This window comes from Drosophila busckii, chromosome 2L (assembly GCF_011750605.1).
Source record: "Drosophila busckii strain San Diego stock center, stock number 13000-0081.31 chromosome 2L, ASM1175060v1, whole genome shotgun sequence".
Taxonomy (NCBI): domain Eukaryota; kingdom Metazoa; phylum Arthropoda; class Insecta; order Diptera; family Drosophilidae; genus Drosophila; species Drosophila busckii.
The window spans coordinates 4923016-4949785 of NC_046604.1; the positions used below are offsets into that span (position 1 = coordinate 4923016).

Genomic DNA, 26770 nt, shown 5'->3' on the forward strand with positions numbered 1-26770 from the left:
TGCCTAGCGACTCGCTTGCACACACGATCATCTCTGAGCGACGAGCCCACGGTTAGTCCATCGCCAGCCGCACCCAAACCGCCCTCGGCATAACGCACAAGCTTAGAATGCGAGCGGTGAGTAGTGTGTAGCATAACGGAATTGCTTGCACTTGTACGGCAAGAAGTTGCGTGGTGCTAGCCTGAGTCAGCTGATCCAGGGACGTCACCCGACCGATCGCCGAGGTGTGTAGGACTGCCATTCCGCTGCGATACTGTGCGACGGAGATGCGCGGGCAATGTTACAGCTCCTCCGGGCCAGTTCTCTTGATCGACAGCGCGCCTGCATGCGCGCACAGGTGTAGCACTTTCAGCTCGATGCTCGGAGGAATAGACCAGCACTATGTCAGTTATGTTTCTAGCTCGACGGGGTATGGACGTCGTCACAGACGATAATATGCAATTAATGCGGGTTCATGGGCTGGCGACAAGCTAGAGCAGAGCAATGAACGTAACCTTAAGCGCGATTGGGGGGATCTCATTCACAAATGACTGCTTGGGCCTACAGAATCTTAGCTGCTCCAGCCAATCGAGCAGCGTGCAACTCTCTGCACAACCGCTGTGGCGCGACATTAGGTGTGACGGTCGAGGTTGCTCCGCTTGATAAACAAACGCAAGTCTGTGTCGTGTAGCCAACTCCGAGGTAGGTTATAGTAGTCACTTCTTATAGATTGGAGTTATGATGACTTGCAATTGCTCACTGGCGAATTCGACACGTGCCGTGCCAGTGATCATACATCCATACACTAGGATCCATTAACCGCGCAGCTGTTCAATGAGCAGAAGGCGCCACACACGCACCGAGTCCCGCAGGACTGCGGCGCCGCGCCGACCCACAAGCCGCAGCCAGAATCAAGCTCACTTGCGAACGTCGCCACCACATCAGTCAGAGCCTATCATCGAACAAAGGATGCACGCAGTTTGCGATGGAATGAGTGATCAATAGTCAATTTGTGTCGTACAGTTGCGTGCTAAATGAGAGCTCTGCATTGACATGCAATTTGTTAGACGTTGTGACGTACACGAAACCAATAGATGTATGCCATGAAAGAATTATCGTCTTTTGATATCACGGTTCATATAGCACACATTACAAGGCACTCTTAGAGCAAAGGTCGATAAGTACTTTCTAACAGGCAAAAAAGTTATCGAGTAAATACACACTTGTTAATTAAAAGCTAATTGAGCAGATGTTTAGAGCAAATAATTTTTAATTGATAGATTATTTTTGATTCTTTTCAAATAGTGTGACTGTCGAACGAACCTCGATAACCCATCGACTGTATTCGATAACAGTCACTTCTAAACGTTTAATGTTGTACAACGTATGCATTTGTAAATTAAGCTTCAATTTAAATCAAGGCTTTTGTTTGGGTAAGCGATCGCTTATAATATAATAGACGTTATCATTTATAAGCCCCCACGTATTATACAATTTTTCTAATCCCACAGCGATTTGTTGTGATTTGCTTGATGCTCTGCTAATGGCTTGAGGAATATTCTCAATCAGCTCATGCGGAAGCAGTGCGGCTTAGCTTCACGCTCCAATAGCGCATATAGAATTCAATTTTTCAATATTTTCCACTTACCGAAAGCCCAATGAAGCGGCAACTGGACATAACTAAGGGCTACAAACATGGATACATATATATGTTTATATGTATGCGAACTGGTGTCTGCGGCAAGCTGTGTGCCCATTAATCATTGCACTCGTAGCTTCAGCAATGTTGTACATTTGTGGCTAATATGACATAAGTACAAAAGTCTAAGCTTCACTAAGGAAAGACGACAAGGACGTGCTGCTCCAGGTACTGGGCCTGAGGTGTGCCTTGTAATTATGAGCAGTCGAGCAAGTGCTGCGCAGTTATAATTACTAGTTTTTAGCTTATAAATTAAGAGGATCATCACTCTGGCAAAATAAAATAATAAAACTGGTATTTGCTGCTATCTTTACAGAGCCCGAGTGATATGGGTAGCATTCCATGCAGCAATTGCAGAAGTCTGATTACTCAATGTCATCGTCTTGGCTGCGGCTTGGCTGTCTGGGCAGTTGGCAGCCGCAACTGTAGCTACAGAGCAGCTTTGGCCAGGAGTTTAGCCAGAAGCAGGAAGCATTCTATGTTCATCTAAGTTTCAATGTCAGTTTAATTACTTTATGCACTGCCGAGCTGCCCCAACCAGAGAGCGAGAGAGAGAGAAAAGCGGTGCCAGACACACGTACCACAGGCCATTGACCAAAGGAGTGTGTGTGTAATGAACTTGGCACGTAAGCTTGTAAAAAAAATAAATTTATAATAAGCATAGATTTTCATAAATATTTAAATGCATTTTTTCTTATAGCAAGAAACTTGTATAAAGCTGTTGGCTGTATGATTATTTCAAGTCTACACATTTGGTCAAAGTTCTATTTGTGCCACTTTGGTGGGCGTTGTTTGCCACAATGCCGGATGCCTTGGGCTAAATGCTGGCGCTGCTCGTCTCTACACATACGCTTAAAATCCAATCAAATCGGCATGATCATGCGTGACTGGATGTTATTAAGCTATGTGGAGTGCATGTTGAGAACTGATGCTGACATAATTTTGTTTGGCTTGGCTTCTTAGATTTCCGGCATGAGTATTAGAACCAGAATTTGAAATACTAACATACATACAGTCATTATAGAACGTGTGTGTGTGTGTGTGTGTGTGTGTCGATCTGCTGATCGGGGGGCACAATTAACAGGTTTGGGGGCACATTGCACAAATTAGTTTTAATTAACAGTCGCGACTATTGTAAAAAGCTAAAACTATAAATCTACATAACTGATAAATACAGCACAGATAGAGACCCATGTCTGGTCCAACTGGCGTCTAACTAATAAAGCAAACTAAACTGCTTTGTTTTATGTAATTGTTGTGCTAATTAGCATTTGCAATTTTAGTTGTCGCTGTTGTTATTTGAATTATGACATTCGTGCACCATTTTCACAGATAGTCGCGGCTGTGCCTTCAAGCAATTTTAGCTATATGTATCCACTGAGCCAAATTGATGCCTAAATATATGACAAACAGTGTATTAGATTTTTTTCAGTGCATTGTCTATGCAATTTACGAGCGGACATGACTTTCATGCTCGACTGCTGTATGATGATTAACAACTTGAAACTAAAGTCTAAATTTGTGGCTAGTTTATGGTAAAGCATAACTTAAAAACATTTGAACTTGAACTCAAGCCCAAACATAGAAAAAAATTAGCTAACTAACTAATATGTGTGCGTTTGTGTGTGGCGCAATTATGCGTTAAGCTTGCTGGCTATATGTGGCTGAAAGATCAAGGTCAGCTTGAACTGATGTCAGTCCATGGGTGGCGGCTCAATTTGCCAGCAACGCCTTTGCCTTTGCCTTTGATGCGTAAATGTGGCAACACACAAAAGCCAAATGGGGCGTACATATAATGAGGCGTGTCAATGCCAATGCTTTAAGCCATTTTCCAGCGCTTATCAGCTTGGCAGCTTCGACACGCGAATTAATTGCGGCCATTTGCGATATGCTAAATGTGCCAAAGCCAGAAAAAAATAATGCAGGCTGACTGCTGTATACACTTTGGGCTACCAGACCAGACTGGGAGAAGTCTGAAGCTGCACTGGCGCAAATGTTAAAAAGTTAGCGGGAGCTATTAAAATTAGTGAGCATTGAGTACAGTAGAGTACTAAGCAAGAGAGCAGCAAGCAACTTTGCCTTTGTCTGACTGTCTTAGTCTTAGAGCGTTGCGCTCAGCAAATGCTTATGCAAATATTAGAGCGACTAAAAGTAAAGAGTTGCTCTCAGCAAATATTAGAGGAGAGCGGAGTTGCGAGCGTACTTTGACAAGAGAGCAGGAGAGCGTGCTGCTAATTATTTAATTGCTTATTTTCTTTTATTCTTCACAGCTTCAATTCATAGCACAGCATGTGATTAATTTAAAGTTTTTAAAGAGAATATGTTTGCAAGTAATTGTTTAAATTATTATTATAACACACAAGGTTTGCTAATAACTTAAACAATTACTTCTTTTAGTGTAGAGTATATCTACACGCTTTAAATATTTATGTACATTTACTTATACATTAACTACTGCCATGTACTCCCATGATATGGGCAACTGCTATGGCTGCTATATGTGGCGGCAGATAAGCCACGTACATGGCACAAAAGCTGGCGACGCTTATCAGCTGACGTTGATCGTCGAAACAAAAAGAAAAATATATATCCAGTGCGTTGGAAATTGTTGGCAGTGGCGTTTTGAGGACAGCAGCGTTAAGCGCCGACAATATGCTGCACGCCTCATGCGTTGCCAATGCCAGAGCAGAGCAGAGCTTGAGCTGGAGTACAATCTATTTTATCCGCTTTAATGATCTGCCCCAGTTAGCGAAACGAAAGGGAGCTAAGCTGCCGTTGACTGGCAACTTGGCAACTTGAATCACACCAACAACTGCTATAACTTTGGCTATAAATTTAGCACTCAACTCGACACGGCACTCCATAGACTATGTCTATGCATACATATATTTGCAGCTCATTGCACTGACAAATGCCTTAGAAGCCTGAGTGCCTGCCTGCCTGCCTGGCTGCCAATAGAGCAAGCTAACGCTAACGATGGCCAATACTCGTTTCTTTATTTTTGGCTTTCATTGCATAACTGGACTTTGCTGATGCGTTAACGAAGCCAACTGCACACGCAGGCCTGCGAGAGTTATGAACATGAAAAATATATTGCGAGTGGGCAAAACAGGTGGTAACAACTTAATACCGTTAGCAGACAGCCAGACTGTTGCTCTACCCCAGCTGCAAACGAAGTGTTTTTTATTTTTACCCCAGGCCTAGGCAAAGTTTATTGGGTGAACTTGAAGCTGCGACGCAAACTGGATATTCATAGAGCTGCAAAGTGTTGTCAAAGCTTGTGCACTTGATATATGAAAAAATATATAGACTATATAGCATATCAAAGCAACTTTAGTTGGTCAAGTCATAGGAGCATTGCTTGCTGGATTTCAAAGCTTTTGCAGATTTCTTTTATTGCATCAACCTCTTGGTCCTAAGTTCAACTGCTTTGCTGCATAACTTAAGTTAATTGCCATTGGTATTAGCATGCAATTTGAACAGATTTAATTAGATATAGTGGGAAAGTTAAGTGCGTGCCTAGCGGCATTTAATGCTTCGGCTTTGGCTAGAACTTTCTCAGCGTATTTAAAACTGGTTAACTCTTTTGATTATACGCTATAGTTTCTGCGGAAAAAATGTGGCAAGGGCTGCTGCTGAATCTGCTGCTGCCGCTTTAAGCAAATGCAACATGAATAATATGCGAAGAAACTAAAGCAACAAAGTCGTAGAAATTGTAGTAGAGAAAGGAATTAGATAATGCGCTCGCTCGTCTGGCTTGAAATGTGATGCTGACTGGCGTTACATGCCACTGCTCAGAATTTATGCATGCCTGCTGCTGCTTGCCGCGCCATCGCCTTGTTTGCCACAAGGCGCTGCACAAGAGTCGTCACATGTAATCTAGAATCTGGGCAACGTCTTCATACTTAGTGGGGTTTGTGAAATTTGCGCTCGTTATCGCATTGCAATCGCAGTCGAAGAGGGGGAGCGGGTCGGTGGGGAAGACACATGCTCTTGAAGTGTTGAAAGTTCTGGCGTGTCCATGTTTGGGGTCAGATTACATGACACTGATTCCTCGTCTAACAGACATACGTGTAGCTCGTAAGTACGTTTCATGTCTAACTCGCTTGGCATGGCGCGAATGCATTGCAACAAATCTATGGCTTATAGCCAGAGAGCTCCACCACCACCAACATCACCATCATCATCAAGTGAACTCTACTGCCAGCTGTTAAGTGGTTACATAGAAAGCAAAGCCACGTTGCCTCAATTCTAGTTATTATAGTTTTTTGATATTGCCTTTTTTTTTCTTTTCATAAGCCATTTCATATTTTTTTTTCTGATTTTTTTTTCTCTGTGCTCTCTGTGTTGCCATAATGTGTTTTCATTACGCAACATTAGGCCCAGTCCAATTATGGCAGACAGTTTTTCACTGTCGAGCCAGACAAGAGTAGTAGGGATGCTTTTGGACCGCCTGCCGAGCGCTTGGGAATCTGCAGCTGCGCAACAAATGCAGCCACAGCTACCTCTGCTCATAAAAATGCATGAAATCTTAGCTCAAAGCTAGCAGCAGTTAATTAACTTTGTAAGCTACTTGTATAAAAAGATGAAATGTGATTACATACAGCAAGAAAGATTTTCAAGGTTAACCAGCTTTAATTGTGCTACAAAATTCTACGAATTTATAAACATAAAAATTACTTAAAATTTAGTGTGGAGCTTTAACTTTAGTTGTTAAGCAAGTTGGCAGTGTTGCTATTTTAGCTTTTCTTTTTTTGAAATTGCAAAAGCTAGAACATATCTGAAGTTATGAAGAAATCAGCTAAGACTAAGAGAAGTCAAATTATCAATATAGAATTCAGTAAAGTCATTCAACCTCAAGTGGAGTTGGACATGATGATGGATGATTTATAAATTAGAACTAGACCTCAATATTTAAAAATTATTTCACAATGCGTTAATTAATTAATATTGAAATAAATAGTTGGTGTAATGAATAAAAATGCTTGAATGGCATTCGATTTTCTATTATAGTCTTGATTTTAAATTGCTAAACAAACTAAAAATTTTAGTTGCCATTTTTCAACTTATTTTAGCTAGTTTAACTCTCAATATTCTGACAACACTGTTAATAGCCACCAACAATAAGCAAAGTATACTCTTTACTCTGAGACTGAGACTGCTTTCATATTGTTATTGTTACAGTTGTGATGATGGCCAGAGCAGGCTCTTTGCTGTAAGCTGAGAGTGCTGCGCACTTGAGACAATTGTGTGCCGTTAGCTTTGGGATTTTCATAGCCAGTTAAGTTAGCCTAGGCTAAATCATAGCTTTGTGCGCAAATACACAAATAATAAGTGAGTCTAACAAAAACGTTGACGGAAGTAACGAACGAACAACAATCATTTGTACTGTTGTTGTTCAGTTGAGCTTGTTGGGCCATTATGCTTATGCTAACAACAACACAGTAAAGTTAAAGGCTGGAGCACTTACCTTCGCACTGGAAACCATTGCCGCGATAGCCCGGAAAGCAGGTACACGTAAAGCTGCCCAATGTGTTTGTGCAATGGGCAAACACATCGCATGGCCGCTGCTTGCATTCGTTCTCATCTAACAAGGGCGAAAAGACAAAGGCACAAAGCCAAAGACAAAGCCGTTTAGTTGCAGTTTAACGGTGAACAGTGTTAAGTGTTAACTTTTCTTACCTTGATCGACGCAATTGCAGCCGCCAAAGCCATCATTGCAATGGCAAACGCCATTCAGGCAAACACCATTTGTGCACTGTGTGCCATCCTTATCACAGTCATCTGCAGAGCAAAGAAAGCAAAGTTTAATAGTTGAAAAGCATTTACTATCTATCGAGTGTAAACTTACTTGTGCATTTGAGCTCTTTGCTTAGCTCATCGGAACCAAGAAAGCAGTCTTGATTACCGTCGCAGATTTTCGATAGATCGTATAATTGCAAATAGTCTGTTGACTCATTAACTTGGCAGCCAAAATAGCCATCCTCGAGATTCAGAAAGAATACTTCGCCTCGAAATCGACTATGCTTGTTTGGATTTGTCTTAAACGGTTGTAGTTGTTGTTGGTATTGTGAATGTACCTGCAAAGAAAAAGAGAGTGGGAGTGCAATAAGTAAAAGAAAAAGCCTTTCTACATTTCTAATTAACTACAACTGACTGTCATTTATTGAACTATAATTTTGTTTTAAATTTATGCTAAGCTTAGCTCAGCTTTTGAAATTGAAACATATATTTTATGCAAGAGACCTACTAAGAATATCGCTGCCACATATATTTATGATATAATGCGCTAACCTCGTTTCTCGTTTCTCATATAGACATGGCAAGCTTCGCTAGCCTGCTGACAAGTGGGGTAGGGTGCGATTTACTTGACTTAAACTAATTTAAATTCAAATTAGATACAGGCAAAGCTAGCAGGCGTAGCCGCTGCGTCAGCGTCAGCTAGAGCGTCTTCAACAAGATTTCCCAACCGACAACAACTTGCTGCGGTCCATATGGGCAGCTATAGCAACCAAGCTACCTACCTATATACATAAGTATAAATTGTTGTAAGTTGGCTTTTTGCTGTTGTTTTGCCAACGCTTAATTGTTACACTTGGCTGATTTTACTTTTATAAACAAAAATACAACAATAACAATAAAAACAAAAGTTGTTTGTGTATATATATGCTTGTAGCTTTGTATTGTCTTTGCTGTTGGCCACATTTTAACATTAGTTGTCTAACGCGAAACGAGTTTGTCACTTAAGACCTTTTTCGCGCTACTGCAAAATGTATTAAAACAAGTTTCATTTGGTTAACAACAATTTGCGCACGCCACGAATTATTTACTTCCTACGTTTTGGCAGCACATATATGCCAATAAAATTGCAGGTATATATAAGGTGGGGTTGTGTCTGTTTTGGTTTTTATTGCGTTTAGCTATTTAAAGAGTTCCTGTTACAGTTTTTGATTATGCGTTGAGTTTTGTTTTCTTTTAAATAGAAATCTAGGCAGACGCTAGTGAAAGGTGCCAACTTTATATAGCCAAACCTTCTAATGATTAGCATATATAGCATGTAACTCTCTGTTGATATTTTAGCTACAGCCTCACGTTTATTTTTCTAAGGCTTGTTGCACATAATTGGACCCTAAAGTTTAATGCTACAAGTGCCAACAGCTGCGCCTGCAGGAAACTGCTGATTAATCCAATTACTTGCTGTTGCTGCAGCTTGAGCTGAAATCATTTGGCACCTTTCTAGTTGGCTAATGAGCCAGCGAGCAGGCCAATAAAAATAAGGAAAAGCTTAAGGTGTGAGCATGAAGATAGCCCCAACTATTGCCTGCTGCTGTCAAGTTCAAGTTAACTCTATGAATTGTTTTTTCAGCTAGATTTTTATCAAGCCGCAGCAGCAGCAGCAGTAGCAACAGCAGCAGTGCAGCAGTTCTAGCTGACGAGTATTTTTTCTCTCCAATATATATTTTTTCTCATTTTTTTTTTTGCTTTTCAATTGCTTTGTGCATGCTTCACGCCATGCAACGCTAACGGCCTTGCGAAACAATAGACGCGCAGCTATCAGCGCTGCAGTTGCATTGCCCGCGCTGCCCGGCTGCCCCGCTGCTTTATCAATTGACAGGCGGCGTACACAATGCAGGCGCAAACATCATCACATGCAACAATTAAAGCTGAAGATGCTGCTTTAGCTGCTCCCATGACATTGAGTGTCGCGCCACGCCGCGTCGCACAATGCGATTTTCGTTGACGGCAACTTGTTAGTCAAGTTAACAAAATACAATGCCTGACGTGCTAAATATCAACGCTCAAGTGCAGCCGTTATGCCTGCATATACTACATAACTGTCAATGGGCAATGCGCACTTGAATTTTCTGTATCAGTGAGTCAAAACAAAAAAAGTTCGTTGCCTAAGTCTTTTGTTTTTTTTTCTATTCATTGTCAGCTAATCAAATAAATCATGCAAAAAATCACAAACGCACAAATAGAAAGCTAAGCTAATTTCTGAGCTGAGCTCAGGCTCTATTTCAGCGATTGTCGCGAAAAAAACCAAACACATAATAAAATAAATAACAAAAAAAAAAGCGCCAAGCAACAGTCAATGAACTTGCGTGGCTTTGCTTACGGCTTAGAGCATTCTTTTGGCCAATTTACAAAGCACCGTTGCTTTGACTCTTCGTCTCTCTTCTTCTCTATCTCTGTGTCTTTCTCTCACGCAGTCTGCATAAATCGATGACTATCAAAGCATTTTTACAGCTAATGCGGCTATTTTTATTCATTACGTTTTTGTTTATTTTTCTTGCTTTCTTTCAGCGATTTAGGCTGAGTTCGCCAAAGCTATGATTTTGAAATCCAAGCCGCCTAACCTTCAGTCAACTGAAGCCGCTTTCTTCTAATTTTCACCTGCTTTGCATTGAATCTAACCTCGCTTACTTTAACTACCGCTCACGCTGCCAAATTATTTTAGTCAAGCAAATGTTGAAAGGTTTCTCGTCATTCTCGCATCTTCTTTCATTTCACAGCTTGCTGTTGAATTTAATAAATATGATTTTGACCAAGCCAAGAATCTTCTCATAATAACAACAGAAATTAAAGTTTGTTTTTTGACTGCGGCTCATTTGCATGAGCGGGCTATTACCGTTAGACCTATCAATGTATTGTCTTTTAGGGTTGCATCATTAGCTTAGGCAGCAGCTCAGTTCATTTTTCATTTGCTTGAGAATTTGTTTCATAATGAGCTAGTAGCTCGTAAATTTGTTATAACGCTAGCATTGTCTCTCAAGCCTGAAGAAAGGTGCTTAAACTTAAGTTAGAAGATGCTGGACAAACTCATAAATTAATTATTGTGCAGGTGCTAACTGTCAATGGTCGCCACTGTAATCCAATGCCATTAATATTTATGACTTGCGCTGAACTGTAGCTGAACCCATTGCAGCCACGCCTTTGTTTTATATTTGGTTAGTAGTTAATACTTACTGTACTCGAAAGTAGTAGCACTATCCACGTGACTAGTGGCAAAAATATTTTCATTTTTGCTGCAAAGAGAAGAAGCAAAAATCATAATTAAAAACATGTTAGGTAAACAGCCACACACAGAAGTGCCAAATAAATACTTAAAAAATACTTGAAAAATAATTTTAATGCGATTTGCGCACAAAAACAAATACCACATAATTAACTTAAAATTTCAAACACGCTGCGGCAAAAAAAAAAAAAGAAGTCAAAGCATGGGCTCGCCCAGCATGGACAGCTGGTAAATAATATAAAAAACAGAGAATTACTTAAGGCAAGTGCGAAGATGGGTAAATGACACTTGAAATTTATGCGCAAACATGCGCCCCAGCGTCTCACATTTATTTTTGTTGTATTTCTTTTTTATCTCTCTGGGCTGTTTTCTCTGAAATTTATACAACGGCACTGCAAACAAAAGCCAACAATAGAAGATGTAGCAACAGCCCCCCAAAAAAAAAAATACACACACTGACTAAAAAAAAATGTAAACTGTCCATTGCTGTTGTTGTGTTTTCTCACGCATTTGCCACTTTCAGTTTTTCCAGTTGATTTTCATGAGTTTTTGGGCAAGACTTTTGGGAACTGTTGTTAATTGACAGCATATAGAAAGAAAAAAATTGTCGTTCGTAGTGTTGTGTGTGTGTGTGAAAACTGATAGCATCTTTATATGGCTAGCTGGCTAGCAGGTAGTTAGCTCATATAATTATGACATAATCAGCTGAGGCAGCAGCAACGGCCACAGCAACGGCAACGGAAGTGGCAAAGGCTACAAGAGGCAGCTAGAATTTACAGCTTATATAAAAAAGTATCTTTAGTGTTGAGCTGCGACTCTTTTGGGCGTTAACGTCTGCATATGTTAAAACATTTGCCATTGGCTAGGAAAATAAATGAAAATTATTCAGACACATATATAAACATATAAAAGCTGCGCTCCAGGCTTTAACTTCGACTCAAAGCGCAGGCAATAAAAACTTCAACGGCCCAAGAGCAACACACGCCTTGTTGCCAACGATTTATCTATTTTGTTTTATCAGCTAATAAACGCTTAAATAAAATACACACTCTAAGCTAAATTGCACGATTGGGCACTGGCGCGCTCTGGCAAATAAAAAAACCCTGAGCTGAGTTTTATTTTTCTAACTCTCTTCTCGGCTAAGGGCTTGAGCATCTTTTATTTTCGCCTAATCTTGCTTGGTCAGCCTGCCGCCTTGCGGCCCTGCTCATGATCACTTAATTAAGCAAACGTGTTCCCTTAGCATTGTGCCTATAGTTTGTTGAATTTTATATGATGCCCTGATAAATTTATGTGCCTGCGAAATGAGCGTAATTTGGTGTGCACTTTGCCTTGAGTTTTGCTCAATTTAATGTCTGGGCTCTGGGCTTGGCTACCTTACGGCTGACAAGCTGATAAATGTGCGTGATAAATGCGAATGTTGTTACTGTTGCTCCTGCTTGTAGTTGTTGTTGTTTCTGTTCTTGCTGCTGCTGCTGCTGCTGCTGCTGTTCGTTAACGCTGATTGAACATCTAACAATGCTGTGCAAAATGCCAATTGCTATGAGAGCTAAGTGCTGGCCAAAGCCCAACAGATTTAACAGCCAAACAACTCAATTTCTTTTGTGTTAGAAGTAAAGCTCTTAAGCTCAATAGCAAAGGAATTTTAATGACTTAGCAGAACTTCAAATGAAGATAACACAACACAATAATAATAATAAAAATAAAAGTTAAATATAAATATCTAATTAAATATGAAAAAAGGTCAATAACTATCAAACAAAAGCTTTTAATTTTTTGTTCCTTGTTTTCTATCAACAAACAGCTTTTTAATAATAATAAAAACAATGTTAAATTAAATTTAGAAATGATTGCCTTTTTTGTTTAACAGCAACTTTTAATTTATAAAAATTTAAATATATTCATATATAAATATATATATATAAATGCTTTGGTTATAAAACAGAAGTTCTCATATTCTTGTTCTTATCTACCATCATCTTTTGATATAGCTAATGTTCCAAATATTTCAAATGATGATTAAAACACAATAATAATAAAAATCTATCTTAAATATATCATATCATACATAATAGAAAAAAAGTTTTATATATTTTGTCTATTTATCTTAAGAAACCAATATATATATATATATATGTTTTGTTGTTAAGCTTTTATTTGCTTGTTTTTCTTATCAACAATCAACTTTTAAATACATTTAAGACACACAAAATTTCGTTTTAATTGAACTTGATTTAAAAAAAATATTATTTTAGGCAGTCCAGCGAGCATTGCTCTCTATATAAACTTTTATTGATTGTTTTTCGGCTTTAACTAACGGCAGTTTTATGATTTATTTATATAGCTCGAGCCAACCAAATATTTGTACAATGTCAAATAATTTTTAACGAAGGTCAGGCAGCGACTTGAGCTAAAGCTGCTGCTGTTGCGTCGCTCGGAGCTTTGCTGTCGTCTTGTGATGATCTCATCTTGTATTAACCTGTCTAGCCACTAAATCAAAGTCAAAGAAGCGAATGACACATTTTTTTAGCCGTTCAACCGAAAAAAAACACAAACACACACACACACACACACACAGACAAACGTCAGCGGCTGTTGTTGCTGATCGCATCTTTATTAAAAATAAATGCTGATAGCTTGAAAAATGTATTTCGAAGGCAAACAAAACACATTCGTGTGGGTCTAACGATTTCTCAGACCCACAATACACACACCCAACCCATAAGTTAAACCGGATGCTGACGTGCCTTGCACTGCATTGAGCTCATTTAACAGTAGTTGCTGCTTTTTTGTTGTTAAACAATTTCGCAAACATTTGCATAGCACAGATCAAGGCACAAGTGATTGCTATTTATCGATCGATTGATTGATTGATTCTTTGGCCAACTGGCAGGCGCCCTAGTTTATGAAAATACTTATGCTGTCTGCCATAAATTGTCTCAGCCACGCCCACCTGCTGTTCTTGTTGCTGCTGCTCCCCAATTAATTACCATTCTTCAATGTCAAGCGGCTGTCTGCCGCTTTTTATTATTATTATTATTTATTTGGTTTTAGTTTGCCGCATAAATCTTGCAGCCCAGGCCCATGACGAGGCGCCACGCTCCAGCAACTCATCCTGCGGCTTAAGCTCCAGCTAAGACTGTGGCGCAGTTTTGTCTAATTGCTGCCCATAGTGAAGGTCACTGACATTAGACAATGCGCTCTCAGTTGCTCTCTCTGTGCGCAACTGCGGGCCCTTCGGCTTGAGCATTGTTGCTGCTTGGCCCGCATGCCGGCTTGACGCTTGTTAACAGCAACCAAGCTGCCAACTTGCCAACCAGTTCACATGAAAATGCATAATCAATCACACAAAATGACAACAAAAGCCACACGAGCTCAGCAAAAGCTTTAAGAACGAATTGCAGTTGCACTTCGATAACAAAAAGCAAAAAACATTTCATTGTTTTTGTAATTTTTAATTACTTTCAATATTATTAAGACATGCTTGGGCTGAAAGTTTAGCTTAAGATTGTTTGTTTTTTGTTTTCTGCAAATTTTAATTACTTGGCTTGTGCCTAAAGTTCTATAGTAATAAAAAAAATGCTCCACTTGATTAATCTCAGCGCTTTTGCTTAAAAAAATATTTAAAGCTACTTATGATTGTGAATTATAAAGAAACTTTAATGCCAGAGAGATTGCCCAGAGATTATTAAACTTAATTTATTTAGTCAGCCATACAAATTTTTCATATAAATAAAGTTCCATAATGAAATTTTGTTTATTTAATTTAAATAAATTTTTTTATTAAATGCTCTAAGCCTTTACCTCAGTTCCAAAATTACATTTTAAGCCTTTTAGTTACAATTGATTTTCTTTTACTTCTTAAGAACATAAAACAATTTGTAAGTTGTTAATTTAAATAGCAATAAATGCATTTGGTATTTTCCCAGCCTACGATGTGTCTGCTTCAAGTTTGTTGCATTTTAAGTGCGCTCGGCACTTACTTTTATCGAAATATCTTTGTAGCTAATGTGCCCCACACATAGTAAAGATGTGAATTTAAAGAGCATTGCCCATATTACATTCCAACGCCCATTGGCGTATCATGCGCGCATCTTTCAGCTCATTCAGCGTAGACGACATTTCGCACGACGAAAATGTCAAGGTGCGGGCTTTGGCAGCAGCAATGCTGACTGACTGACCAGCCGTCCAGTCGTCCAGCTGAGCGACCGGTTGGCAGTAAGTAGCCGACGCTGCTTGCCGCTTGCAGTGGTTAACAATTCGTGTTAAGTTGCCGCTCATTAAAAGCTCATAAATCAGTGCAACAAGTGCAAGAGCAGCAACAACAACAACAACAGCAACAGCAACAAAAGAACTGCAATAATTGTTGTTGTGAGGGCAGATGTCAAAACATGCGAGCATCTGCCTGAGCGGAAATGAGCAGCGGTACACGCTCTGCCCGCTGCCGTTTGGAGTTTCCGCATTGGCATTGGCCAGCTATGTATATTGATTAATGATAAACGCTCGCTGTGCATCCGCCGCTATGACATTTAGTTGAGAACCTTGTGTGCATTAGCTCGATGTGACTTAAGCTGAGTCAAGAGCTGAGCGCTGATCGCTGAGCGTGTAGCGCCGGTAATGGCCAATTGGTTGCTGCTCGGGCGCACAATTTAAAGCAAAGCTACACAGCTCGACAGCAAAAACCACTTTCAAGAGCGATGAAGCTCTCGAGCTGGCAAACAGGGAAAACGGCTTTCAACTCGTTGCTGCTGCTGTTGCTGCTGCGTTGCCGTGGGTGCAGCGCGCCGTTGCATGTTGCATGCTGCAAGTACGTTCAACTTTTCAAGTTAACAGTTAGATTTTCGAAATAGCCAGCGGCAATAGCAAGAGCAACCACAACAGCAGTTACCAGTTTGCCTGTGCTTAAGCCTGAGAACGCACAGTTGAGCGCTTGGTCTAGCGCATTTTTTTATTGCTGCAATGGCTGCTGGCCAATATCAAGATGCAGCTTCATGCTCGACGGAAGTAAATTGCAGCAGCAGCCAACAAGCGAGCGCTGCACATTAAATAAATACTTGGAAATTTTTGTGTGTTAAAACAAAATCAATGCAATGCAAATGGACAACAAACAAACAGCATTTTTTTACTCTTGTGTGTGTGTAACATTTGAGTAACATTAACCAATACATAAAATTCTGGCAAAAGCTGGAGAACGAATGACTTAGGCAACAAACTGGCTGTGGCCACAGGCAAAGTCTTGGCATCGACAGTCAAGGATCTAATACCCTACATTGCACACCATTAATCATGCCAAGCTGGACTAGTTGCTAGCGTCTGCAGGAAGCCACTAATGGTGACTCCATGGCCATTTTCAAATAAAATATAGAACAGCAATAAATTAGTTAGTCCATACGCTATATGCAGATTTTTATAAAGTTTGTTAACGTCTATAAATCGCAGAAATGAAGACATTAAACACTGCAGCAGCAGCAGCAACAATGCGAATTTGTTGTCGAGCGAGGCTTAAAGCGGATTGTTGACAAGTTTTTGATAAGATTAATATGCCGACTGCACACACATGCAAAAGAGTTGGGCGCAGGGTGCATTGCACGCACAGAAGGACAGACAAGGATACACAGAAGGAAGCTGTGCGGCGACTGAGAAATCACCAAGCTGAGATCTGTTGCTGTCTAGGCAAAAGCTACTAAATCTCTTTATTGCATTACAATGGGAGCTGAAGCTGAAACTGGGGGCCAACATGCAGTCAACTTATTTGTAGTAGCAATGTCTTGATATATTGTCTTGTCTGCTCGGTCTGCCTGCTGGGGTGGGGAGTGCCTTTGTTTAGTGCTGAGAGTGTTTTGTTTATATACCTGTTGCTCCCCTTTGTGAATTTGTAAATCAATTGGCTGGCTTTACAGTTTTAAATGCAAGTGGCAAAGGCGCAGAGCAGAGCAGAGCAGAGCAGAGCAGAGCGGAGCAGATGGCGCGGCTAAGATTGTGACAAACGCTTGACATAATTGAGACATTATCAACGCGTTTAATTTCTCAACAAATCTCTAGCTAGACTGTGAGTGCGACTGCGAATGCGACTTCGACCGCGCTGGCCAATGGCCAATGGAAATGTCAAGGTTAAATGTTTAACCTTAACAAAGTAGCAGCAACGTCTGCGTCTGCATTCGCATCGGCTCAACAATTTAAATGCAATTTTTGCTTAAATAAGAAATAAAATCTGCAGTGCGTTGCGAAAGCAACAACAACAACAACAACAACAACAGCAACAAGCAGAGAAACAACAAAACTGAAAAACAAATATTTGCTAATTTATCCTGTACGTGTCCTCCAACTAAGTGCACAGGTTTAGTGCCTTAAGCCCAGAGTCTACCAGAGCCACAGGCAACGATCAGGCCAAGTGCCGCCTGCTCTTAACCCTTTTGGCTAGTTTGGGCCTCGTCGTCGTGTTGATTGTTTGCATTGGACGACGTTCAGCGCATGCTGTTAAAATGCCTTTGATCTTCTGATATTTTCCATTGCAACACCCCCAACCCCTCGCAGGCAGCAGCAAATGTGTACACGGCGGGCGTATTTAACTTCAACTTGAATGTTTTGTTTTTGTTTTTTATTTTTTTTTTTTGCTTAGCTGCCTTTTTTAGTCGCTTTGGGCCCAGCGGCAGGCAACTTGTTAAAAAGAATGTTGACTGCAGGCGACGCATGTTGTTGTTGTTGTGCTTCTCTCTCGCTCTCACTTACTCTCTGCAGCGTCTGCGTTTTCGCTTTCATTGCTGCAGCATGACGTTGTTTATTTTTTTTCGCTTTGCCTTAACTCTTTTGTAGCCTCACTCAATATTTAACCCAGAAATTAGCCGCAGTGCCAGTGTAAGCCGAACTAAAGTGCTGGCAACTCTGGCGGCCCTTCACATTGGGCCGTAGGTGTTAATTAGTATTCTTTTTTATAGCTTGTCATGCAGTCGAGCAACTGCAACATATGATTGGCTTTTGTCGTAGCCGTAAAGCACGCTAAACATAAACGTCAACATTTATTTATGCCGCTCAGCGTTTTTAATTGAAAACACACCACAAGCTGCAACAATTTATGACCAACAATGTCCTTAACCTGCGCACAGCCTAGTAAATGTCCAATCAGCCATAAATTTTGCACAACTGTTGCTGCTTGAACTATGAACTGTGTTCAGCTGGCGCTTGCAACTTTCCAATTGCAAGCAAATATTTTAAATAAATATATATTAGACTTTATGCATACTCTTACTCAAATTAGAGACTCTAAATTATTATTACCAATCAATAAAATATTTGTGGAAAATAGGAAAATTGTGGAAAATTGATCATATAGACTTCATACGAAATATTTTCAATCTCTAGTCATTATTATTATTTAAGTATTTTCCAAATAATTGATAATTATCAGCAAATTATTTCTTCGATTATTTTCCACAAAACTTGTTGATTGCTTTATATTTATTTTGTTGGAAAGTAATACGTTTTTTAATAAAGGAGGCACCTTAATTAACTAAAAATATTTTCATAAAAATACTTAATTATTTTCTAAATAAGTTCGCATTCTTTTTCAATTATTTGTAAACATAATTATCAAGTAATTGAGCAAACATGTAAATTATTGTCTTCTAATCAATAGTTCAATCCAAAAAATAAATTAGTTACGTATACAGTTAATCATTACTATTTAAACGGCATGCTCTAACTGCACTAAATATAATAATTTTCTAAGAAATATATAGCTATATAGTATAACATTTCGCAAGCGTATAAACTTCTCTAGTCCACGCCAATAACCTTTCTATTTTTCGCAGCATTTTTTTGCTGCTACTCGTAGCGCCTACACTCGGGGCAAAGTGAAAGACACACAGACAGAGTCTGGGGCGGCATGCCGGGCGTCCTTATATGGGCAGCGCATGTGCAGTGCGCCTTAAATGGCCGCGCAATTGTGAATTGTGGGGAGACAGGCGGCTTGGCAAGTTCGTTGCCTAAGTCAGTTTGGGTAAGTTCGTTGCTTAAGTCTTTGCAATATAATTGCAAGTGTCGCCAGTGCTAACTGTACACGCACTAATCATGACTAAGCGACTGCATAACGGCGCAGCTCATTTAAATGCAGTTGAAGCAGCCGAAGAAGAAGAAGAAGCAGCACTTGAGTGCCTGCCTTTGTAATTTATATGAATTTTACATATTTATCCGGCGGAAGTAAGCGATTGTTGTTGTGCGCAGAGAGCAACTGTTGTCGCTGCTTCTACTTCTTATGCTGCTGCTGTTTGTATTTTCTGTGTTGTAAATTGCAAATGCGCGTCAGCCAAACATAAGGCGCACTTCAATAAATAACAACAACAACAACCACAACTACAACTTTATACTTAACATTAGTTGAGCCGTTGGCAATGCGTACGTGAGCGGACCCGGCGTCGCCATCGACAACGTCATTCTCTTTGCTCTTCCTACCAAATGCTGACAGAGCCAGAGTTTTATGCAATTGCTGTTGTATAATAGTCCCAACTACCTTTGTGTATGTGTGTGTGTGTGTGTGCGTGGTATGTGCTCTGCATAATTTTATGTGCAGACCAAACCGCATTCGCCTGTGCCCAACACCAACAATTTGGAGTCCCAATCATCGCTGTGGAAGCGTGGGCGTCGCTTTTGATGCATTGATTGAATTGAACGCATTACAGTTTGGTAGCAGTTGGCCAAAGGGCCAAGCCACAGTAGCGTATGCGCAAAAAAAGGTTCGAATGTATATGATTATGTGACTGGCATGTTGAAAGCTACGTTTGTCAGTGGGAGTATTGAACTTGCTGGAAATTTAAGCTGCAGCTTGATTGCTGCAAGTCGCTGTTTGTTTGATTTATTTATTTAAAGCGCTGCGATCGCAATTAAGCGATTTTAAATGAAATTAAACTGCCCTTGGCGCAACTACGAGCAGACGCGCATTTAAATATATAAAAATAAACTGCAGACATAAAAAATATGTAAACAAGTACAACGAAAAGCGCTTGTAAAAATGCAAATCAATAAGAATAAGCTAAGTTTCCAGCTAGGCCACTAGCCATAAAATAAATGTAAAATCGACCATTAAAATAAAAATCCAAGCAGCTAAATGCCAACAAGTTGTTCTCTTGCTGTGGCTGCTGCTTTTTTGCTGTACTGCTGTTGCTGCTGCTTGTGTCGCGAGCTGCAGCTGCAACGAATTCAATTTGGTTTAGTAGCTAGGTGTTAATTATCGCTAAAACTCAATGGCAGACAATCGAGCTAAATCTGCAAAGGGACCTGGCACTGAACTACTGTCGCCAACTAAAAAGCGACAGCTGCTGCAAGTTTTTTGCATCCCCAGAGAGCAGCAGCAGCAGCAGCAGCAGCAACAGTTGCTAGCTTGGCAGCTGTACTAGCAGCAGGCTGCGATAATTAATATGAAAATACTTATATGTATATGTATGTGTGTGTGTGTATATGTTTTTGGTTTTATAACTATTTTTAGCATTTGCCTTTTTAACTGAGCATGCGGCCACCCAGGTAACCTAATTATGCGTTCAACTTTGTCTGCTTTGCTTTATTTTTATGAATTATTAAAATAAACAAAGTGGAGCATTAATTGCTTTATAATGCCTGCACTTGAAGCATGAGGATGCGACTGCAGGAGCTACGCAGCCTGGCAGCCTCGCAGCCTGAGCCTCATATTTCTATATAATTTATTGTAATGCAGTTTGGGGCGTGTTTCATTTCTCGCTTTAAAATGGCATAAATTTCAGTTGGCCCCAGACTCAAGCAGCGCTTTATATATATTTTTATTTTTTCTTTTTTGTTGTAGACCTCCTTTGTTGTAGTGCATGTCCAGCTTGCTTGGAATTGAATTGCGCAAAACAAAAAAAAAAAAACGAACTTATAAAAAAAAATCCTGCGCTGTAAGCGCGTTCATTACATGTTGTTATTTGTTGTCTGTCTGTCTGGCTGTCTGTGCGGCACATTATAGCGCTTGTACGCTGTTTTGCTCACCAATTAGCTTGCTGACTGGCTACCCAAAACGAAAGACTCTGGCAGCGAACTTGCTGCATGCGCGCTTCAATCATTTGTTGCATGTTTTTATTTCAACTACTAACTAACTAGACAAGACAGCATTAGCCTTGCGCCCAGCCACGCCCCATCACGCACTTAACTTTAACTTTTAAGTTCTTTTGTCCTAAGCCAAGCCTTTTCAATTAGCCGTTCATATCAATCAAATGTCTGTAAGCGCTTTTAATTACACAACTATTTTTCACATATATTTATATTTTCGTGTGGGCCGCTAGCTGAAGGCCTCAACTCAGCCTCAGCCTCAGCCCACGCCCCTATTCAACGCCTTTGCGCCGCTGCTTAGAATCGCTGCGCTGCGTTTCAAATGCAAAGCAAGTTTTTTTTTCTTGGCTCTTAGCTCAGCCGAGCTTATTGGTAATCAGCCAATTGGCGTTGGCCACAATACGTTGTAATCAAGCAAACCAAGTCGTGAAACCTACGCACTACCTAAGGCCAAATTGTGTGGTTCACACATATGCATGTGTGTGTGTTCAAAGTGTCGCCAATGCTAAGTTGTTGACCTTCGTTTAGCGTTGAGTCATAAAACTATTTGGTGCGTAAAGCCGGATTTGAACATTTTGTTGCACTCACAAACTTGTCTTTAAATTTATTTGCAAGTTATAGATTATAAAATAACAGGAATTGCAATAAAGCGTTAGCAGTTAAAAGCAACAAGTCTGAAGAAAGTAAATTAGAAGAATGAGAAAACGCCAGAAGTGATGTAATAAAATAATTAATATTTTATCTTGCACTAAATAAAATAAGAAAATGATAATAAATAATCTCCTGTATAAATAAAAATTGTATAATTATATTAATACATAAGAATTATATTTTAGTTCTCATTAGAAGAATAAAGAATCAGATGTTTGATATTGAATTGAAATATATTTTGAATCGAGCTGTGTATTATTTAAATCTAGTTATACATATGTACATATATATATACATATATAAAGTTCGCTTAATTACCTTTCTATTAATATATCATGCATATCACTTATTTATAGAACCTGACCTGCTCTTGTTCAAAACATAATTAACTGCTCAACACAATAAATTTAACATTCATTTTTTTGCTAGCACTCAAAGTGATTGTACTGAAAACCTTTAGCTTGTTGATATTATATTGACAATGAAATTAGTGTACATCAAAGAGCGACAGTAAATTAGCAATTTAATTATAGAGTGCATCATCATAACAGCTCACACTGTCAGCCAACTGTCAGCAGCCAAGTTAAGTTCACACTACACACCTTTTCGCATGCTATTTAAATATATATATATATATGTATGTGTATATATATAAAGCTGAACTAAGTCTGTGACTACCGCAAACGCCTGTCAACCTGCATTAAAGCGCACTCGCCTCAATTAGCAGCAGCAGCAGCAGCAGCTCGAGCTGTTGTTGTATCACTTGCTGGACCAACTGAGCAATGGAGCCTTGCGAAAGGCCGCCCAAAGGTCTGCAGTAAATGTAATTTAATAATTGCGGTTGCCAGTTGATTAGCATGTGCGGTTTTAGCAATTTGCTGACGATTCACAGGATATGACTAGGCCTAGACCTAGACAGGATGCAACAGTAGCCGCCACACACTTCAAACGCATCGGCAGCTGTAATTGAATTTTAAATTGCTGACACACACACACACACACACACATGCAAACATTAGCTAGATTAATTTAAATGAAGTTATTAGCCGCTGCGCCGATTGCAGCTGACAGGCGCTAAACAAAAGACTTAGGCAGCAAACTTGCCAGCATGTTGCATGTAGCAGCTAACGGGTTTGCTTAACTTTTTTGCGCTGCTGCTGCAGCATTTGAAAGTTAAATGACGCCGTTAATTGGGCGCCAAGCTGGATTTTGTCTTTGCTTAACAGTTGCTGCAAATTGCATTGCATGTTGCTGTTGTTGTTGTGCTTGCTGCTGCTAATATGAGTCATAAATAAAAGGCTTAACTTGGCTGACTGGCTGGCTGGCTGGCTGGCTGGCTGGCTAAATAAACGCCATTACCAGCCTAGTTATATGCAAAAGCTCAGGGTCTAAAGCCGGCAACAAACTGCCTATATATACATATATATTTAAGTCTTGGCCTTTTTTTGTTTTTGGCGTGTTGGCGACGTTGCTGAAATCTGGAACTTGGGCTGGGTCTTGACTCGGCGACGTCTGGTTGCATGATTTTGCATAAAAAAAAATAAGCGAGTGCAGAAAAAAAAACCTAATTTTTGGCAATTCCTTTTCAGTCATGACATCATTTCGAGCCCTACAACCAAAGCGAATAAACTGGTCGTTGTTTTACTTTCGCTTTTGTTGTGCCTTTTCAGATCTCTTGCAGAGATCTCTTTTGCCAAATGCTGGGCTTCCATGTGTGTGTGTGTGTTGTGTCTGCGGTTGGCAGCGCCTGACAGCTTGTTGAAAACTCCAGCGTATCTTTCTTTCATTTATGTTTTTTTTTTGGTTTTTTTTTGGGACCAACCACATCACATAACGTGCGTTGTACTTTTAAGGCATTGAAAATGAAACCAAGTTCTGGTGAAAGTAGGTTTTGGCTTTTGGACCAAAGCAATAAAAAACGAAAACGCATAACAAGTGCAAGTCAGCAAAGTCAGTGAGCACTTCAAGCTCAACGATTGTGTCATGTTGCCCACACACACAACACACACTCATAGCAAATCTTTGGCAATCAGCTTGACGCCCACTGCACGCCAATTTAGTCAAAAGCAACAGCTACGGGTCTTAGTTTGAGTCAGACTAATGATGCTGCTGCTGCTGCTGCTGCTGCTTGAACAAGAAAACTTTGGTTTCATCTGCTCGTCTTTTGACGCACATTGCTTTTGCCTGTGGGCGCGCACACTTTGACTTTTTTGGCCGAAAAGGCAAAATTTATGAGAATTTCGAAGAGCTTGCGAAATAAAATCAATTCGATTTTTCTGCAGAATTTATTAGAATTTGCGGCTTTTGTTGCTGCTGCTGCTGCTTTGACTTTTTGCGGTGGCGATGGCTGCTGCGATGCCGTTGACGATGGCCTTGACGCAGCCGCCGCATCGCAGGTTCAACACACTGTGTGGGGTGCCGAGAGAGAACTAGTTGATGTGCTCGCTGTCCAACGTATGAGTCAGATTTGAAGGCTGTTTGCATAGTTCAATTTAGTTTAACGATTTTGCGGCAATATGCATTAAGTTTTGGCTTTAGTATAACTGCAAAACGAGTTTGTCGCTTAAGTCTTTTGTTTTTTTTTGTTGCGCTTAGCAATTTTCATAAATTTAAAATATAATACAATTGGCTGCAGACAGTTATTTTTATGAGAACTGATTGATTTAAATAAGGTTTGGCATTAAGTAAAACTGGAATGCTATATTAGAAATTTAGTTGCGTGGGCTGCATTAACAATAAAATGCGTTAGAAATATGCTATGATTAATAAAATCATCACCCTTAGCTATATCGGAAGATTTTTTGATGGCTTAAGCTGTAAAATTGGTTAAGACATATTATTGAATGAAATTAGTCAAGTTCGCTGCCTCAGACTTTTGATTTATGCTTCAAAAATCTTTTTAAATATAAAAAAAAAAGGTTTGCTGTGTATGTCTTAAAATTTATATTTCAAGAAACGTTTAAAATATAAAAATAAGCTTTTAAAAATTATTTTAATTGCATCTCTGTTCATGGAACTGAATCTAAATGCTTGTGCATTGTGAAATAGTTTGAAGATCTGAAGCTTCGATGCGCACTAAAAATATCCGAAACAAAAATCTTTGCCTTGACTCATTTTTTGCTGCTGCCGCTGCTGCAAAGCAAACTTTGGTCTGAAGCTCTCTACTTCGTTGCGTTTGAGACTCTTTGGGAGTTCAGTTTAATTGCAGCAATTTTGGTGGCAAACAACCCACGCAGTCTGCTAAGCTGAGAAACTGAGTCAGGCTCATAATTTATGGTCATTAATATTGTAATTTCATTTGGCTGGAGAGTAACACGCAAAACAATAATACATAAAGTGAAAGTTTTGCACCTACTCTCGCAGCAATTTAAACAGCTGTACAACCAAAACAAAGCGTCAGCGTCAGTTAAGTCAGTCAGTCAGTTTGCCACGAACTTGTGAAAAAACGTAAAAAAAAGATGCACGAAGCTGCTTGGAACAATGAATTTTACAAATGACTAGCGGCAGGTCCAAGCTGACAAATGAGCTGCTAAAGCTGTAGCTATCGCTGGTAGCTTCACTTTCCTGTGAGCCAACAACAGCAACAACAACAACAAAAGCTTCATCAATAAACTTTGCCAAAGTCGTGGGATACTTTAGACAACAAATTTCGCCAACTTGTGCGTTGCTGCAATCAGCAGCAGCTCAGAAAAGAAAAATATTCACATTAAAACAAGCCGCAAATAAAGATAAATTTTTCGGTTTGCTTTATTTGGTAGTCGGGGTTGACCTTAAGGCAATGTTTTGAATTTCTTTTCGTTATTTGGTTTTTGTTTATGTCAAATGCAAAGTGTGTCAAGCGAGCAATTATTTGTCAGCAAAATCAACAGCATTAGTGACAAAGCGTCTTCTGCCAACTCTCACAAATAACTATTGACCAGACGGATTTGCACAAATGAAAGTGAAACGTTTGTGTGTGGGGGACTCTGCCTCATTAGCGTAGTTGTTAAAAATTGTTTGTTTGTCATGTAAATTTAATAGTTTTTAAGCTTAACAGCAGCTGAGATTTTCACTAAAAATAATTGTAGGAGTACTTGGGAATTTTTCGCTACAAATGAATCATTTATTCAATTTAAATTGGTGACACTTGTAAATAATAATTTGCTTCAGCTGCTTTAAGTTATTTTGTGAAATATTTTCTTGAGCAATGGTGCGGATTGAATTAGTTGTGGGAGTAAAATAAATTTTGACTGCTGCCTTATAACAAATTTTTAAAACTCTTTTTTTAACACTACTTTTATTTTATACTATTTACATATTTAATAGATTAATCTCACCATTTTCTTCATCAAATTTCGGTCAAAATCAGTACATACTGCCAACAGCTGCTAACGAAAAACACAACGCCAGCAAATATTAAACTTTTCTTTGCCTTGTGCTTTGGGCAGCTGCACAGCCGCTTCACAAACACGCACACACTAAGGCGCGCGCGCACACACACACACACACGCGCGCACACACTACACACAGACACTTGTATATTAGCTTTATGATATTTTAGCAAATATGTATTTTGAAGATATTTCTTTTTTGAACACTTGAGCTTTTGGCTTTGGAGACGGCGCGTTATAATTTTATGCACAGCTCTAAAATTTATTTTGTTGTGCACTCAAAACTTTCACTGTAATTAAACGATGCAGATTTTCAATAAAATTTGTTTAACTATTGACAAGCCGTCAAACTAACGTTGGCTGGCTATCTGGCTATGTTCACAACGGAAGAGTGTTGAGAAAAAAGAGAACCGCACCGCACGCGCGCTCAAAACGAACTGAAACTCAGTTTCGAATTCGAGTTCGATCGCGAAGCTCGGCAGACGATGTTGCCAGTGGAGACTTGAGACTTAAAGCTGTCCATGTGTGTGTTGGTGTTGGTTGTTAGGCAACTTTGCTGCCCACACGTTGCGACTGTTGCTGTTGCTGTTAGCAAAAGCAGCAGCGGCTATTGTTGCTGCTGTTGTTGTTGTTGTTGGCTCTGCATGGTCCATTTTTGGTTTGGACCAGGCAATATATAAATTTGTATGTTGTTTCTTAGTTTTTTGTTATACTATATGTGCTACGCCTTTGCAGCAAACTAGCCAAAGCTATAACTTTGATATTTGCTGGCTGCTGTGGCTCTGGCTGTTGCTTTGCCGCTTTGATTGACGTAATTTTTGCGCTTGATATTCACTTGAATTTCTTGTATTTCCACATTTAACTGTTTTGGTGTCAGGCACACACATTACACGCCCACAACACCCACACACACATACACACACAAATACACACACAAATACACATGCATTAATAAGCGTGGGCGCTTTTTAAACATTTTATTTCATAAAGTTTCTCAAGCAA

At 39.6% G+C, this 26770-nt stretch overlaps 1 protein-coding gene across 1 annotated transcript in view; it reads right to left on the bottom strand.

Annotated features, from left to right (window-relative positions):
- Positions 1 to 25899, bottom strand: part of LOC108598529 — a 102936-nt gene extending 77037 nt beyond the window's left edge. The window contains 5 exon segments of the mRNA XM_033294043.1: positions 7149 to 7265; positions 7361 to 7462; positions 7530 to 7758; positions 10646 to 10704; positions 25715 to 25899. Of these exon segments, the coding sequence (XP_033149934.1) occupies positions 7149 to 7265; positions 7361 to 7462; positions 7530 to 7758; positions 10646 to 10699 (502 nt within the window). The 5' untranslated portion in view covers positions 10700 to 10704; positions 25715 to 25899.
- Between the last annotated feature and the right edge of the window lie 871 nt (positions 25900 to 26770).